General features: G+C 37.9%; 1 protein-coding gene across 1 annotated transcript in view; it reads right to left on the reverse strand.

Moving 5' to 3' along the window:
- The window catches only part of UGT8 (UDP glycosyltransferase 8), a 73,656-nt gene that overhangs the window by 17,379 nt on the left and 37,453 nt on the right, over positions 1 to 18,824 (reverse strand). Inside the window, exons 2-3 of the mRNA XM_004703333.2 lie at positions 4,165 to 4,307; positions 2,416 to 2,492 (exon numbers count right to left, since the gene is read on the reverse strand). Of these exons, the coding sequence (XP_004703390.1) occupies positions 2,416 to 2,492; positions 4,165 to 4,307 (220 nt within the window). The remainder of the gene's footprint in view (positions 1 to 2,415; positions 2,493 to 4,164; positions 4,308 to 18,824) is intronic.

An 18,824-nucleotide genomic window follows, 5' to 3' on the forward strand; every position in this document is an offset into this window, starting at 1 on the left:
TATACATGCATGTTGGCACAAACACTTCTAAAAACCAGTTGTGAGAGTTGACGCAATACACAATGTATAGATGGCTGATGAATAACAAAAAAGATAAATTGTCAAAATTAATGAGGTATTTTAAAAGCCCCAAATTCCATTGAGCCACCTACATTATATAAAAGGAGCCAAATGACTTACATAAGAAGTGCAAGGAAAGGAAGCACTGGACCTAATAAAATCATTGTACAACAAGAAAGGAATTATGGCTTGCAAAAATGCCAATCCTTCAAAGGGGCTATCATTATCTGCAACCCGGGCATAAAACTGGTTATGCATGTGAGTTGCCACCTCCTCAATGAGGCCCCAGTGGATCTCCTGCCCCAAGATCTATGACACTCTCTAACAGAGTTGATCATTCAGTGTTTCTATTCCTCACTGACAATGAGGATGCTCAGCTTCCCACATCCAAATGAGGGATCTACCCAGCACACTTCCATAGCATTGGATTTCAAAATATCTTTTAATCAGTGATGCCTTATTTTTTAATAAATCCTTACCATCAAACCCAGTAGAGAGTGAAAGCAGCAGAGTTGGTGCATGTGTGTGTGTGTATCGGGGGTCAAAGGAGACTAGTTTGATTCCTGCTTCTCATCCTGCAGAAACCTGTGGTCACAGTTTAGAAACTGTTACAAGAACCACAGCTGACATGCTAACGGACATGTCTAGTTTTAAAATTACTCTGAGGGAGCCCTGGTGGTGGAGTGGTTATGTGTTGGGCTACTCACCACATGGTCAAAAGCTCAAAACACCCAGGGGCTCCGTGGGAGAAAGACGAGCTTTTTCCTCGCATGAAGAGGTACAATCTCAGAAACCCACAGGGGCAGTTCTCGCCTGTTCTACAGGACACTGAGTTGGAATCAACCCAATCCAGTGAATTTTTCTGAGTGAGGCACTCAGAGGAGCACGTGACTTGGTGAATGATATTCAGGTATAGACTTCCAGCTAGCTACAGGTTGCTGTAGAGTTCCACAGTATAAAGCAACAACAACCAAAAGAGCCCACATGATGTTTCTGTATATTAGTGCCACATGGCTGGATTGAGCTAGCTAGATTGATAGGATATATCATTTTAATCTGCTGCTACTTTATCTTACATATAGGAGCCCTGGTGGCATAGTGGTTACACATTGGGCTACTAACTGCAACGTCAGCAGTTCAAATTCACCAGCTGCTCCTCTGGAATACGATGGGCCTTCTATATCTTGACAGAGTTACAATCTCAGAAACTCATAGGAACAGTTCTCTCCTGTCCTGTAGGGTCACTAGAAGTCGGTATGGACTCAATGGCAGTGAGTTTGGTTTAGTTTTTTGGGTATATTATTTAGAACCTTAAGCCGTATAGTAAACACTAAAGATAAAAGAATAGTTAACATTAAAAAGGCACTTGTGATTACCTTGTTTTTCTATTTTACCATTTATAAAATAAAATTAATAATGAAAAATGATTACATAAATATAAAAATAATTATTTACTGTGCTTAGTTACAAAACTCAATTGGCTAGTTTATCGGATAGGGGCTACTGTAGTTACAATAAACTAACTTTTAAAACCTTAATTATAAATATAATTTTAAATGTGAAGCTACTTTGTACCATAATCTGCTAGATTTAAGTATTATTAAATAAACAAAGCTCAGTATTGCCAAAATAATCCTTTTGTAATTTCCTTAGTACATAATACATTAAGAAAATTAATTAGTACACAGTATGTTTTCCTAAAAGGTAATAAACAAAATAAAATGGACATTCTTACTATCTGTGTGTATATAATCAAGAGTTAAATTATTTAGGCTCTGATATACTTTTAAGAATATGCATATAATGAGAGATATTTTAATTCTGAGCTGAATATCACAATCCTGTAACCCAAAGGAATAAAGTATTTCACTGTCAACTGATGATTTAAGGAGGAATCTAGGCAGATGATCCAAGTCAAGTTAAAATAATTCACTCTTTCCATGGTCTTCTGAATTCTGGTTTCAAACTAGTCTGTTAAGAACTTTTGATTTCTCTGGGCTATTAGAAACATCTGTAAAAGCTATAAACCAAACTATTTAACTATTTGCACTGTTTTAATTTGACCACTTCTTAGCTGGTCAGCTTAAGGAGTTCTCACTTTAATCACTGCCAATTTACACAGTTTACTAAGTACAATGACCAGATAAGTAATTTTTTTAATTGGACAATTTAATACATAGGCCTAGACAATACATTTTATATTTCTTCCACATTTGTCTAATTGATTTGGAATAGTGGAGCATAATGGCCATATCATAAACCAATTGCACAATGCACAAATGATTACACTTAAAAACTCACAGTTATACAATAAAGTCCAGAGCCAAGTAAGTGTGAAATACACCAGTGACTTACCAAGCAGATCATTTTGTGGTAACCATTCTATGAGCTTAGTGTTGTTTCCCAGATTCTTGGGTTTGGTTCCAGAAAATCTACAATGCACACCAGACAATAAAGCCTTTTTAAAAATCAAACCTTACCGACAGTAGAGATGTTTCCATTAAATTATTAAGTTTAAAATCTAACTATCTTTTTTGGGTCTTCTTAAGACTATAACTGTGCCACGAAAATTTGATGGTTTAATTTTCAAACTTGCATAGGCTGAATAAGAAATACTTTGATTACTGCTTGTGGTACCAACTGTACAATTCGACTTGATGGTACTGAAATATGGAATGGTTTCTTACATATATTGAATCCAAATTAATAAAAAAAGAAACACTTTGCTTAAGTTAAGGTCTATTTTCTACCAACACCACTCTCTCACCATTACACAGAAGTGGGGGAAATACTACCAAATAAACCTATGCTAGAAAGTCCTTCTCCATTGGTACCCAGAAGCTGGAATACAAAAAGGGACAAAGAAGACCATCAGTGGCAGTTTTTAACTTGACATGCCGATTTTAAGAGAAGATGTGAAAGAGGAAGGCACTTTTGTCCTATCTGGCCCTAGAGAAGAGGTATTCTGTGGGGGGTGGGGGCGTGGAGAGGGAGATGGGGTTGGGGAGGAACATAACATAATTACACTGTTCCTTGTTTTAAAACAAACCACAAAGGTGTTTATCATCTTAGAGAATAAGCATCTAAATATAGCAGACATAAATTGAAGCCAACAGGGTACCAAGCTCTGAAAGTTTAGAATAAAATATATATACAATTCATAGCTTAGGTGGAAGAGCTGGGAAGAATATCTATACATTGCTGTCATAAAAGAAAACTCACATTACTTAGAGACTACTTGTAATGGCAGGTCTCCTAAATAGTGCAAACAGTTTGTGTACAAGGTTATCCTAAACAGCTGGTGTGTAGAACCAACCAGTGGTACAGAAGAAAAGGTTTGGTGATCTTCTCCCTTAAGAACACAGGGGTGGGGTGGGGTGGGGTGGGGTGGGGTTACTAATGAACATCCTGCTCTGTAACACATGGGGTTGTCATGACTAAGAATAAGCTCTGCCACAACATGTAATGAATTGATCATTGCTATATCCCTAGAACCCAATAATGGTGACATCAACTGGAGAAACATGTTCAGTAAAGTGATTAGACCCCAATTATGAAACACTGGGTTGAAAATTCCAGAGGCAGAGACAATGCCTTGGCATTGGGATCACAAAAGAAACTTGGGTCCACCTATGGGTGTGTTTATAGTAGAGTCAGCTGCTTGTGTTTCCAGAGAGTTTGATCTTTTAAATAATAAAAGAAGTGGAAAATATCTGTGAATGAGAACAAATCAGAATCCAGAATGTCCTTGCCAGAGTGTATGTAATCATTAGTCCATCTATCATTGTCTACCTTATTCCAAAACTCATTTGAAGCAGTACATTGAAATGCATAAAATTATAACTGACAGGTAACAGTAAATAATCCAAGAGTAGATGAGGGAAGAAATCCAACGGTAACAAAAATATACCTCACATGAAGATAAATCCTTTCCAATTGCATCTTCTTTCTATACTTTATCTAAAATAGTTGCTTATTAATTCATCCCTAGATTACAATAAACTCAGAAACAAAATGAATATCATTGTGTTGTGCTTTATTCGGGCCTGTAGGCTAAATAACAGACTACTAAAAGAAGAACGTTCTCTGCCATTATTACCTTACCTCCAAATTACTTTTTGAGGCAATCTTGCCAGAGCTCCTGCCAGTTTGTTAGCAATATCTTCTGACAGATACTTGACTCCAGCTCCAAAAGACACCAGGACAAAGCCATGTTCATTAGCACCATTTACCCACCTTTGAAGATCCTGCCAATCAAAGTAGAGAAGTTAATTTTATTAAAGACCAAGATCACAAAATCAATGTTCAAACAACTCAGTTAAAACACACATCCTCCCCACTACCACCACGACCACTTTCAAGTTATTTATTACTCAATAAAATGTAAAGGAGAGAGTATGATATTTGCTACTTTAAAGTACTTAAGATATCTCATCTAACAAATTAACTAAAAGAGGGCAAATAGATAGTTTGATAATAGTATGAAACAATAACAAAAAATGATTAACTAATGACCTGAGATCTCAAACAAAGTAAAAACAAACTTATGGTTGTTAACAAGAGACTTTAAAATGTTAGTGGGAAATGCCATTATCTTTCCATTCCACCTTTGGAAGCCATCTCATGTATATGTGTTCAGAAATAAATTTGTATGAGGATACAATCATATATGGATGGAACATATGTCACAAGCAGTGTCCTTGAATCAAGGGTGATTCTCCCTGGTGATGAGTTAGGGCTGCTGAAAAGAATGTTAACATTTTGATTCCAACAAAAGCCTGCCTGATGATCCACTTAAATAAATTGTTCGCTAAGAAACTCAATGCGCCACCACCAACTGCTCTGACAGGGATCACACTAGAGGATCCTGGATATAGAAGAACAAAAGGGAGGAAGAAAACTCAACATCCTCCAAGACACCAGGCTTCTTGGCCAGATAGAAACTGGTAGAACCCAGGCACTATGGACTGAAGTCACCCTTAAAGTCTGAAGCTACACTCACTGCTGTGGCTCACTTTTCAGCCAAATAATAAATATACAAGAGGAACAATAATACTACAGAGATGCACACACCTTAGAAAAATCAACCACTTGAGATCAAAAGGGCAGCATTTACTCCAGGACAAAATTCAGTAGGATTAGGTAAAAAAGGAGAAGAAAACAAGAAACTAAAGGGGGAGCTAGGGTAAGTGATGCTATTTTGAAGGGACTGCAATTAATGACATGAAACAAAATGTAGAAGAGTGTTGAATGAAAACCTGATGGTCTGCTCTGGAAACCTGTGCCCAATTCACAATAAACATAGTGGGGGAAAAGAGAAAGAAACCCAATGGATCATAATTCCTCCCTGACACACAGGTTAGAATCAATCAGCTCAATGGTGTTGTTTTCCTGTTGTTGTTTTGGTGTGGTTTGGTCTTGGATAAATTAAATAATTTTCATCTCTGAAGAATTATACAATGTAGTACAAATATATAACCCGGAAAGATAAGTAATGAGCTAACAGTGCCCAAATCTATAGGCCTGATGAGTTTCTTCCAATTTCTCTAAATATTTCTGAACCATACAGAGAAGAGACATCCTACATGCTGTACAGTGAAGCATCTGGATTCTGGAGACCACTCAGCAGTCACTGTCCCACAATTTGTGCCATCAAAGTTAAATTTTCAGGTGTGTCTTTACAAACTTCCTTTACGTAGATTCTATGTTAAGGCAGCTCCGCTCATAAATAGGGACTACCTTAAAATTGCTGGCATTATTTATTTTGTAGGATATACCATTAGCAGTATTTGTCAGCAGAGATGATTTGTATTGAAAACAAAAGCATCTAATTTTAAGCTACAGCATCCTTATCTGTATTATTTGGTAAGCACAAGCTTGTGTTTATGGCAAGTCATCCTTTGACTAAATCTGTGCCTAAGCCACCCAGCTTCCATTTCCTATGTGAAAACTAATAAAGCCTGGGCACTTTGCAGAACACATAAGTCCATGGTAAGAAAAAAAACCAACCTGTTGTACATCAACAACTATGCTACCATGTAATGAAAACAGAGGACAGGCCACGTTCTGTGTTAATAAAATGCAAAATGGAATGTCACCGTGACAGGTCGCACACTCTGTGGATCTCTCACTTCAAGTCTCTGTTACCTGATTTGCAGTTTTGTAATACTGTACAATTTCTTTACAGTGGCATTGTTATCTTGGTCAATATTGGTTTTAGATTAAAGTTCAGGTCTCTATTTCGTTTCTTTTTCTTGTATTACTTAATGAAGTCTGGTATTAACTACTTGTATCTACTCATTATGGTAACAGGAGAGTTGAAACCTCATTCTGTGACCCAAATTACTTAATGAATATTGTCACTTTAAGACCAATAGAATGACCAAAAGGAGGCATCCTTTTCTACTTATGCATTACGCAAATATTTTAGAGTGCTTATTACTTTTATGGATAAATAAGTTGTCTGAAATCCTTTGTGGGGGACAGAATTATGTATTACAAATATAAAAGAATGTTTATCATCATCAAAGGCTCTATAGTAAAATATTTGACTTTTTATGATCATGATCGAGATAGAAACTGATTTGATTTCTAGTATTGCCATTCTCTGTTCTTAGAATAAGTAAACACCAACTGCCTTTCCATGGTGTCAGGAAGCAGAAAGTAGCCAGTGGTATCACATTCTCCTTCCCTTTCCCATGCCCCTCACTTCAGGGAGAGTCAGTGTGAAGAAGCTAAGCTAGGAGACAAGACCTGGGCCATGTCCCAGAGTTAAACTGCGGGCGCAAATGTGGAAACTTATAAAATAATTGTAGGTACTATTTTGGCATGATGAATGTTAAGAAATTGAGACTGATGCAAAAAAGTGTCAAGAGAAGAGGAAAGTAAGATCTTGAGACTCCTAAAGAATAAAATCATGGATCATTTCTTTTTTAATCTCTCAGCTTCTCTACCCAAAAGCAAACAAAATTTTGTATTACTTGGGCTCGATGTAAAGCACATCTTAACCTCAGAAATATAAAAGTAGCCTTCTTTCAACATCCCATTAGAATAAAATAAAAACATTTAAAAAAACTGGATTGTGTACACCCACGTTTTACTCCCAGTAGGCTTGATTCTGAGGTACGCCAGACTCCTAGAGGTCTCTGGGGAGACCTTCAACAGGTCTGGGGGCAGTCACGATGCTGTAGTTAACAGCAAATATGTCTTGACCGCAGCCTAACACCCAAACCTCCTTTTTTTCGTTTGAGAATAGAATCCTTGAGAGGGGCCAGAACGGTTGAGAAACCCCTAACACTACATTCTTTGTCAGACCCATCCATTCTAAAGCAAAGAATGCCTGGCCTGTGCAAGAATCCTACAGAGAGATAATGATAATGGGAGAAAGGGGGATGGGCACTTGGTGCCTCTTTTTTGTTGTTGTTGTTCCAAAGACCAAATCAATAAGTCTCTGTTCAGACTTTAAAGAATCTTCTGCATGGTCAGGTGGGTTGCAGAGGAACCAAACATCAATTCTGCACAATCCAAAAGATAACAAGAGGGTTTTGCAACACAATTGTGACATCAAATATGATCTGTGCCTACTACTAAGCATGCTATCTATATGAAATAAAAATTAACATTGGAAACACAAAAGTTACCGTTCAAAAGGTGCATGTAACTATCAGTTTGGGGGTTGGTAGGCACCTATCTTTTTTTTCTTTTTATGCCTGGCACGAGATTTTACTGAAACTGAAATTGCAAATTATGCTTTGTGATCTTATTCAAGTAAAGAATTCCCATTTCTAAATAATCCTAATAATTTAGAAGAGTGTTATGGATTTTAGTGAGACTAAATATATCAAGGTGCTAACTAAAAATGGCCCTGTTATTTTCCCTGGATAGAATGTTTGAGAAGTATACACAAATTGTGGGCTGAAATGAAATCCATATGGTGGGAGGAGGTCATGCTACACCCAAAGCTATTTTCTTCAATTGTACTTCGTTCACAATATTTCTGAACTTTCAAGATAAAGCTGGTTAAAAATAAATGCATAAACATGATTAATAGCCATAAAGTCCGTTCTGACGCATAGAGATCCTATGTTCAACAGAATGAAACAGTGCTAAGACCTGCATCGTCCTCACAATTGTTTTTATTCTTCAGCCTATTGTTGCTGTCCGTGTCCCAATCCAACTCAGTGAGGGTTTTCCTCATTTTCTCTTACCCTCTACTTTACCAAGCATGGTCCCTCCTGATAATATGTCCAAAGTCCTTTCAGCATCTTCACATTACGGCTGTACTTATTCCTAAAGCAGATGTATTCTTTCTTCTGACAGTCTATGATATAACCAGTATTCTTCACCAACACCATAATTCAAATGCATCAGCTGTTCCATCTTCCTTGTTCATTGTTTTCAGCGTGTGCATGCATATGAGGCAACTGAAAATATCATGGTTTGGTCAAGGGCAGCTAAGTCCTCCGTCTTTGCTTTAATACTTTAAATTGGTCTGTTGCAGGAAGTTTGCCCAAAGCAATACATTCTTTGATTTCTTGAATGTATTTCTGCTCATTCCACAAATTGTGGATCTAAATAAATTGAAATATTTCAAAACTTCAGTATTGTCTACACTTCTCATATTCTTGCTTATTCGTCCAGCAATGAAGAAAGTTATTTTTGTTTAGGTGCGTGCAAACTGAAGGATACAGTCCTTTATCTTTATCAATAAGTGTTTCAAGTCCTCATTTCTTTCAGTAAGCAAAGTTATGCTATCTGCATATCTAAGGTTGTTGATAAGCCATCCTCCAATCTTGATGCTTGCATTTCTTCCTTTAATATTATCTTGATCATGTTACTCACTGAACCAGTTGATCAATGACCAATTCTTTTTCATACATTGTTTTTGTATTCCTTTAATCTTCTGATGCTTAATAAACCTTCCTCCAATCCTAATGCCTCATTAGTTTCTCAGATTATTTGCTCAGCATTCAGAATGAATAAGTATAGTTAAACAATACACCCTGACACCCTCCTTTCCTGATATCAATCCACACTGTATCCCCTTAGTCTGTTGGAAAACTGCTTCTGGGTCTGTCAACAAGTTCCACATGAGCACAATTAAATGTTCTAGAATCCCCACTCTATAAATTGCTATGATCCACACAGGGATCCATGTAGTTGAATGCTGTTGCATAGCCGATAAAACACAGTAAAACATCTTTCTAGTGTTTTCTGCTTAGATTAATCTGACATCAGCATTTATATCCCTCATTCCATGTCCATGTTAGAATCTATTATGAATTTTTGGAAGATCCTCTATACTTCTGCAACCCGTTTTGTATTATCTTCAGTGAAATATAACCAATGTGTGGTATCAATGATTTTGTGCCAAAAGCACTATTCCAGTATTATTGGAACAATAATTTCTCATTCTTTTGGATCTGCTTTCTTTGACAGGAGTGAGCATTTCCAGTATTGCATTCATTTGTTGAAATGCCTCAATTGGTATTTTGCCAATTCCTTGAGCCTTGCTTTCAAGAGTGTCTCAGTGTAGCTTGCACTTCTTCTTTCAATATTGTCAGTTTTTGATCATATGTTACTCACCGAACTAGTTGATCAATGACCAATTCCTGTTATCACCTTTTGATGCTCTCTCTAGTGAATATTTTGTCCATAAAATCCTCCCATCTGAAGAAATTCCAAAAATTTTCTTCCCTTTTGGTTTTCTAACTCCAAGTATTTGCACATTTTATTATAATTTTTAATTTCCATTCTAGAGATATAAACCAATACTATAACAAGATGCCATCTCACCCCAGCAATAGTGGCACTGATCAAAAAAGAGAGAACAAGGTAACTGTGGCTGTAAAGATGTGGAAACTAAATGATGTACACACTGCTAGGAAGACAGGAACACGACATAACTACTATGGAAAAATGGTATAGTGCTTCCTTAGAAAGCTAGAACTGTAAATGCCACACTATTCAACAATCCTACTCCTTAGTGTAAGATAGGTATGTATCATAGAGAAATGTGAGCTACGACATGAATATACATATGCACATAATTGTTCACTTCAGCATTATTGACATAGACAAAAAAGAAAAATATAAATGTCCATCAACAGATGAATGAATTACCACAGGCTGTGGAATATACAAGAAATGGAATTTAGTACACTGATAAGGAAAATGATAGTTTCATGAAACACCTTTCAACATAGATGAATCAGGAAGACATCAATCTGAGTAAAATAGTCAATCACAAAAAGACAAATATTATTTGGAAAATCCATTACAAAAAGTCAAGATTAGGTTTACACACTGAGAGAAGTATTCTTTGATGATTAGCAGGTACAAGAGCAAAACTAAACAGCACATACGTGTTAATTGTGGCAAAAGTACAGGCAATAACACAATATAGAGGTAGTCAGCACACCACTACTCTAGTGAAATCACAATGATAGGTTTGCAAGAATAAAAGATAACTAGGGTAAAGATAATAACATCAACAATCTTCCAAAACAGCAATTATTAATAATTTGTGAGTAGATATGTAGATAAACATCTATGCTAAATAAATAAGTGAAATCGTGTGTATAGATATATATACATGTGAGGATATTTCTACATACATATTTGTAAGCACTATATGTACACTCATATACGGAGCGCAAGGTAATACATTGGGAGGTTACTTCTGAGCCAAATAATAAAAAGACCTATAAGAACAAATATGGACACCAATAAAGAATGTGCTGTCTAGAGTTTTCAATCAACAAAATAAGACAAAAAGAGCACATTTGCCCAAAACCAAAGGTGAGAAAGCAGAGAGGGACAGTAAAACTGAATGAATGGAAATGTGAAACTTCGGGAGGAAATAGTAAGTGCTTACACATTGAGTGGATGGAAACCAGTATCACAGGACAGTCTGTGTCTGAATCACTGGCTGAAAAAGAAATTTGCTATGTGCACTGTCACCTAAAGCACAATGAAATGTTCAAAAAGAAATGTAGGATTAAATAAATAAGTGAAAAAATAAGCAGTTTCAAAAAATACACAATATTAAATCTGGTCAAATTCCCAGACAGCCCAAGCGATTTCCAAGGATTATCCAAAGGGATTTAAAGATACAAGACCTATGGATGTCAAGGTGAAGGGTTGATGAAAAGAAGAAAAAACAAAGTGTTCTGCTGTTCACTAGAAGCTTAGCAGTTCTAGTCCACTAGCTGTTTCAGGGGAGAAAGATGTTGGAGAAACATACTCAATAAAAAAAGGTGGATATCTCAGCAGCAAAGAAAAAGAAGCCCAACATCCACATTGCTACAGAATATATAGCAGGAAATCAGTGGCGCTTTGTGGAAACCAGGAAAGATGTAAATATGAGTATCTGGAACAGGCTCTGTTGGTGCTGTGGTGTGAGCATGGGAAGGCTCACTTGAAGAGGGCTGATTCAAATCCACCATGAGGCTGTCCGCTCCTGTCAAGGTTGATGGCCTGAGAAACCCTCAGTAGGGACATTATGAGTCACACCCCACCCAGTGGGGTGGGTGAGTACTTGCAATAAAGAACAAGAATGGGAGAAAGGAGGCTTGATGCAGCATACAGAGGCAGAAAATAGGGAATATATGTTTTCAATGTATATCTGAGTGTGGTGCACAGCTCTGCAAGACTAGAAGATTCTATCTTTAACAGTCTACTGTCAGACCAGATTCTACCTTTAATAGTCTACTGTCAGACCAAATATTCACATTACCGCTGTAAAAGTTACAAACTCCCATGGCCACCAAATACCGGTTTCTCAAACCAGGTCTCAGCAAGTAAGAGAAAATTTAAAATGCTTCAGTAATTCAACAAACACTCATTGAGCACTAATTACATACTACCTTGCACACACGACATAATACATATACTGTCTATGGTATGGTCTCAGAGACTTGTAATTTATAAAAGATTACATGAACAAATACCCTTGTTCTCATGAGGTTTACATTCTAATATGGTCATAATCTAATATTATTCTCTTAGCTCCCAACATTTTTCCAGTACATTATCTTCTCATCAGTCCCTTAAGAACAGACTGTCTTTGATATCTGGGATGTCTTCCTAACATCATAACTATTTGTCAAAACCCAAAAAAGAATACACTTAGTGATTTCCTATGAGGCCTATTCCTTCTTATGGATCTTGTCACACAGGTATATAGTTTTTATGCACAAGATTTCCTCTCTGCCTAAGTTGTAGGGCATAGAAGGAATTCAATCTTGTTTATTTTAATAAATCAGGAGAACTAGTAAGTAATCTGATTCCGACAAGAATAACATATGCATTGTTTTATTTTTGGACTTTTGCCCTTTCCCAGAGAATTTCAACCAACGGAGACTACCAGATATGTTATATATATGTTTTTTAATTCCAAATTAAGCTACCATATTATGTATCCTGCTAAGACAAAGTAAATAGTTCTGCCTGTCAGGCCACTTGTCTGCTGCTTTCCTTCAAGAGTATGATAGTTACATAAGTTGGTGTCAACTGGATACTATTAAGAGTGAAGGGGTGGAAATTAGCCTGTCAATCAGGTCACAGTTTGATGACTTCATTGGGAGGCACAAAGGAGATAAATAGCTCACTGGAGGCCAGGCCTACACTCTCTCTTCCTGGGAGACATTCTCCTGTTGACAAGCCACATAGAGCTTACACTGATGGAGCCAGAACTCTGGAGCTGAAGAAGCCATGTGGAGACCCACGCCCATGCTGAAATCTTTCCATCACTGTATCTATAAGACTTTCCATCACTGGCCTATGAACTTGATCTGGACTGGGCTGGGATGTTTCTCAATATACAATTGCTCTTTGATATAAAGTTATTTCCTAGACATATGAGTCACCCTGGATGTTTCCTAGCCTACCCAGACTAACACAATGGGTAATCACAATATTATGCTATAAAGATACAAAGATGAATATCGGCCATTCTAGAGGATACCCACCCCAATGCTCACTGCAGAGTCGATTTCGACTAATCGTGATCCTACTTCGAGTTTCTGAAGTTGTAAATCTTTATGGGCGTAGACAGCCTCATCTTTCTCCCTCAGTGACTGGTAAATATGCACTACCGACCTTACAGTTAGTTGTCTGAGGCAGGAAATAAAGGAGATAGTTGCAATGAGAGATCCCTGAGAGGTGATGAGTGGAGAGTGAGGAGGCAGGAGAGACAAACTGAGGGTCTAAACTAGTGTTTCCCAAAGTGGGTAGTACTGTCCCCTGAGGGTACTAGAACAGTCCAGTGGGTTGAAAGAGGATACCTATAGTTTATCCTAGATTATGGGTTAAAAGTTTTTAATTGCCAGGGAGGACCATGAATAATTTTTTTGTTCTTTCTGAAAACAGGGCAGTAGGACAAATAAGTGGGTCTAAACCAAGGTTGTGTTGGTGAGAATAAGGAGTGGATATATTTGGCTGTTTGTTTTATATCATTTTACTTTATTTTTAAAGGGGTTAAGAAAGTACATGGGATAGGAAGGGTCTAGAGTGAGTCTCCAGTTTATGAAATGGAATGATTACATAATTAACCAAGAGAAGAAACAAATAAGGAGAAGTAGGTTAGAGGGGGGGAGGGGAGAGCAAAAGAGTTCATATTGGAATTCAAGTATGTGGATAGGTGGAACTATCTATAAAGTGGTAGAATATGAAACGTTTCAGGAAAAACACAGGAGCACATAGAGACTTGAAGAATGATCAACTATGGCAGTGGTTCCCAGCCTTCCTAATGCTGCGGCCATTTAACACATTTCCTCCTCATGTTGTGGTGAACTCCCAACCATAAAATTATTTTCCTTGCTACTTCAAAACTGTAATTTTGCTACTGTTATGAATCGGGTGACCCCTGTAAAAAGGGTCATTTGACCTCCAAAGGGGTCGCAAACCATAGGTTGAAAACCACTGAACTATGGCAATTGAAACCTAAGAGTAGTGTCAAACAAATGGGCACACAGTAGTCTCTTCACTGTCTTTTTGCCAAAGTGAATATTGTGGAGAAACTATTGAAATTGCCAAGTAAGGGTTTAATAAAAGCAAATTCTGAGTAGAAAATCTCCATTGGCTTCATTTAGTCTCATTTCTGTTCACAGCACTAATGAGAAATGATCCACGGGTTCAGTAAGTTGGAATGTGAAGAATCTGTGCTGTGTGCCTCTGGCCCTTGGCTGTGGAACCCCACAGAAGGTCAATTTGTCCCAATACTCGTTAGTTCACTCATGCATGATTCCAAACCAAAGCAGAACCCCCAAGTGACAATTAGACAGTTCCAAAACAAGGACAACTGATAGCATTAGTGTGATGGTATTAATGCAATGGAAGACCAATATTAGGATTATGTCCTCCAGGCCACCCTCCAAGCCACTATTATGAGGAAGTAGTGAGTTATTCTAAAGTTTAACTCACAAGAGATTATAAATCATATGCTAATATCTCCAAAATCAGGGCTAAATATATTTAAGGCCAATTTATTGAAATAAAATGTCAAAACTATTTGGTAGCTAAATAACCCCTTCATATATCAAAGATGTATTTTATTCTTGATATCACTGATACTGATTTGGGTGTTTCTAGAATATAAGCAAAGTTTTGTCAAGAAAAACAGTAAATGCAGAATTTGACTACAACCATCTGCTCTTAGCTCATCTCACTTCCCAGATCACTCAGTCAGATAGATAAACATATTCTGGTAGTTCAATGACAGAATAAGAGTGCACCTGAGTCAGCTTCTCCACAATATATAGTCAAGTAAATATGAAGCTAGAAAAAAGCAAGCAAAAGAGAAAAAAAAATAAAACCTGCTATAACATTCTACAGCCATTGTTAGTTCTTGCAGTCACAATCTGTGGAGCATGAGCAATGTAATTAGACAGGAAGAAGTCAAGACATGGCTGCAAATTACTTATGGAGAAGACCTCCTCCCACCCCCCTCACCACCCTCAATCTTACTCCCTCTGTAGCTAAAATATGCCTACAATTATTCAGGAAGTACAACTTTTCCTATGCAACAAAACTAATGACCCAGAAGGGTATGAGCAATGGTGGCTTGATCCTGGGATGAGTAATCAGTCAGCTCAGGCAGAGCACTTGTACCTGGGGCAGAAACACGCACACCTCTGGGAACAGTCCCGGCTACACTGTGTAGTCTTCCACTTTATACACATGCAATTTACAAAATTGATCTTACTCTATGCTTAGATAGAGAATGGGAATTCAGAAAAAGAGAATGGGAATTCAGAAAAAAAAACCATAGCTAGACCCAACACTGTTTACATAAATGCGGGACAAACATCATAAAATTGTTTAGCATACACCTCAGTCTCCCATCTAGGTTTGCACTGAAAGAAGTACTCCGGCAAGGCATTACTCACTACAGACTCAACTCTACAGAACAAAATTGGCATTATCTGCTCTTCTAGTTTGTCAATCTTATGACTTCCTTCCATGAATACAATTATCCAATACCTCCGTAGAGGACTTACAGTAGTAAAACATTGCTTTACTTTTTAAACAATTTCCTATTATCCCAATTCCAGTGCCCTATCATTAAGGGTCGCTATGAATCAGAATGAATCAAATGTCAGTGGTATAATATAAGTGAAGGAGACTTGGTGGTGCTATGGGTTGGGAACTACGTTGTTGATAACAAAGCCAGCAGTTCAAACCCAACAGCCATCTACCAAGGAGAAAGATTTACAGTCCCCAAAACTCTATACAGAGTCATCTTGAGTCAGAGTAGACTTATTGTCAGGCTGTTGGTTTTGGGTTATCATTGTTGGGTGATACAAATGGCTAAGTTCTATACTAATAACCAGAAGACCACTAGCTTGAACTGCCAAGAGAAACTTTGCATAACATGCCTGGCAATTGGTTCCCAAATAATCCCACCCTCAGAAACTACAGAGCAGGTCTGCAATGGTCATGAGTTGGACTCAGTAACATAGCAACTAACAACAATAGAAACAACAAAAATTATTAAAGTTTACTTCCCAAACTCAACCACTATATTTAAAAATTTTATCGAAGTTCTCACCACTAAATGACCAGTGTTCAAGTTTTCAATTCTAATTACTATCTATTAAACGCTATTCCACCTGGTCTGTCTGTCTGTCATAGTGTGGTGGCATGCTATGATGAGAGAATCTACGCCCCTCAGTATTTCAAACACCAGCAGGGACATCAATGTAGGAAATATTTCAGTGGAGTTTCCTGACTAAAACTGAGCCAGTGAAAATCTTACAAATAGCAGCAGAACATTTTCTGACACAGTGCCAGATAATGCACCCCCCAGGTTGGAAGGCACTCAAAACAACTGAGAGCTGCCCTTTCTAACTCAAGTCGACCTTATATATGTAGATGGCCTTAAGCTTTTAGGACCTTCATTTATGCATGAGGTATGACTCAAGATGATAATAAACAGCTGTGAATATTCATTTAAAACCTGAACACGGTATATAGTTTATGAATATTGGAAAATTGAAGTAGTCGTGAATAAAATGGAACACATATTGTTCCATGTCCTAAGCATTAATGAATAGGCTCTTACTGGCTGTGGTAGTTTCGTAATCTGCTGTCAATTTGAGACTATTTAGAGTAAAGGGGTGAAGTTTAGCCTGTCAATCGGGTCACACAGCTTGATGACCTCATCTGGAAGCATTAAGGAGATAAATAGCTCACTGGAGGTAGGACACACACACACACACACACACCGTGAGACATTCCTGTTGACAAGACACATGGAGCTACTCTAGAGCCCTGGAGCTTAAGGCGCTACATAGAGACCCTGCCAGCATGGAGATGTTTCCACCGCCACTGGTTCCACAAGACTTTGCACCCACTGGCCTGTGATCTTCCCGCATTCAGCGTCATTGCATTTGTTGCATGAGTCTGAAGAGGAATTTATAGATTAGTATTGGACGCATGGGCTAATATCGGACTTATGAACTTTGGCTGGGTTGGTATGTTTTCTTAATGTACAATTACTCTTTTAAATAAAGCTCTTTCCTATACACATATAAGTCTCCATGGATTTGCATCTCTAGTCTACCCAGACTAACACACAAGTCATTTTGAACTGGATCATTGTATGCTGTCCTATGCCAGAAATAACAAATTGAAAAATGCACTAGTGCTTCATACATCATCAAGAAGGGCCTGTGCTCAAACCCTCCCTCAAAGCAAGAACACTTTGTTCTAATAACCTGTCATTCTGTGCTGCTCACCCTCCCGGCACGATCGCAGAAGACAAAATGAGTATATAAGAAAATGTGGGGAAGAAAGCTGATAGTGCCCCCTATCAAAAGATAAAGCGTCTGGGGTCTTAAAGGCTTGATTAAACAAGCATCCATGTATCAGAGAAGAAACATGCATACATGGAAGAAGCACACCAGCCTATGGGATCGTGAGGTGTCGATGGGATCAGGTAACAGGCATCAGAAGACACAAAACAAACAAACAAAAAACATATTGTCGAGAAAGAGGAGAGTCACAGCAGAGACCCCAAACCCATCTCTAGACAATGGGACATCCCCTCACAGAAGGGTCACAAGGAAGGGAGAGGTCAATCAGGGCACAGTACATCACCACTGAAACACACATGATTCCTCTGGTTCCTTGAGGCTTCCTCACCCCTCACTATCATGACCCCAGTCCTGCCTTTCACTGCAGGCTAGATTGGAGCATGTACACAGGTACAGAAAAGAGAGAAGGGCTTACGACACAAGGAATCTAGGAACAGGAATGGGAGAGAGGAGGGGAGGAAGGGGGTAGCGAGAGAGGAGGGGAGGAAGGGGGAAGGGATGGCAGTGATGGACACATAACCACACTCACCCCCATGAGGATGAACACAGACACCATGGGGAAAGGGAGACACTGGATGGTGTAAGATATGAAAATAATAATTTATCATTTATCAGGAGGTCACGAGGATGGGAGGGGGAAAGGAGGGAAAAAAAGAGGAGCTGATACCAAGGGCTGAAATAGAAAGTGAATGTTTAGAAAATAATGATAGAAACATATGTACAAATATGCTTGATACAATTGATGTATGGATTGTTATAAAAGCCCCCAATAAGAAGATCTTAAAAAAAAAAAAAAAAGAACTGGAGATTGCATGATAGAATTCTGTATAATCGACGACTTATACATGGCAAATACCTTTTTTCCAGACACATAAACAATGAATTTACCCTGGGACCTCCGCAAATGGAGTGCACAGGAACTAGATAGATTACATATGTGAAAAAACATAGTGGAAAACAATGCAGTCATTCTGAACAAGCCACGGGATGATAGTGAAACAGGCCATCAATTTCTCATAAGTCAGCTCAAGTTCACTTTTAAGTGAAGAAAATTAGAACAAATCCAAAAGAGGCAAAGTACAACATTGAGTGTAAGTGTAGCCCAACTAAACTTGGAGAACATATCAAGAACAGATTTAGCATATTGAAGACAAAAAATTATGGGATGACATCAATGTTTGACTTTCACATGCATATGAGGTTTGGGTCAGGTACACCTTAGTCCTCAAAGTAACAACCTTGTTTTTCAATAAGATGTCTTGTAAGAGGAAAGTAAAAGGAAATAGAGGAAAGAGCGAGGAGGCAAAGGGCATTTATAGAGGTCTAAATAAAGCACATACATATATAAATAAATTTATATATGAGGATGGGGAAATAGATCTATGTGCATATATTTATAGGTTTAGTATTAAGGTAGCAGATGGACATTGTGCCTCTATTCAAGTA

The sequence above is a fragment of the Echinops telfairi genome, unplaced genomic scaffold (genome assembly GCF_000313985.2).
Source record: "Echinops telfairi isolate 266 unplaced genomic scaffold, ASM31398v2 ScPeMD7_7468;HRSCAF=8506_0, whole genome shotgun sequence".
NCBI classification, from domain to species: domain Eukaryota; kingdom Metazoa; phylum Chordata; class Mammalia; order Afrosoricida; family Tenrecidae; genus Echinops; species Echinops telfairi.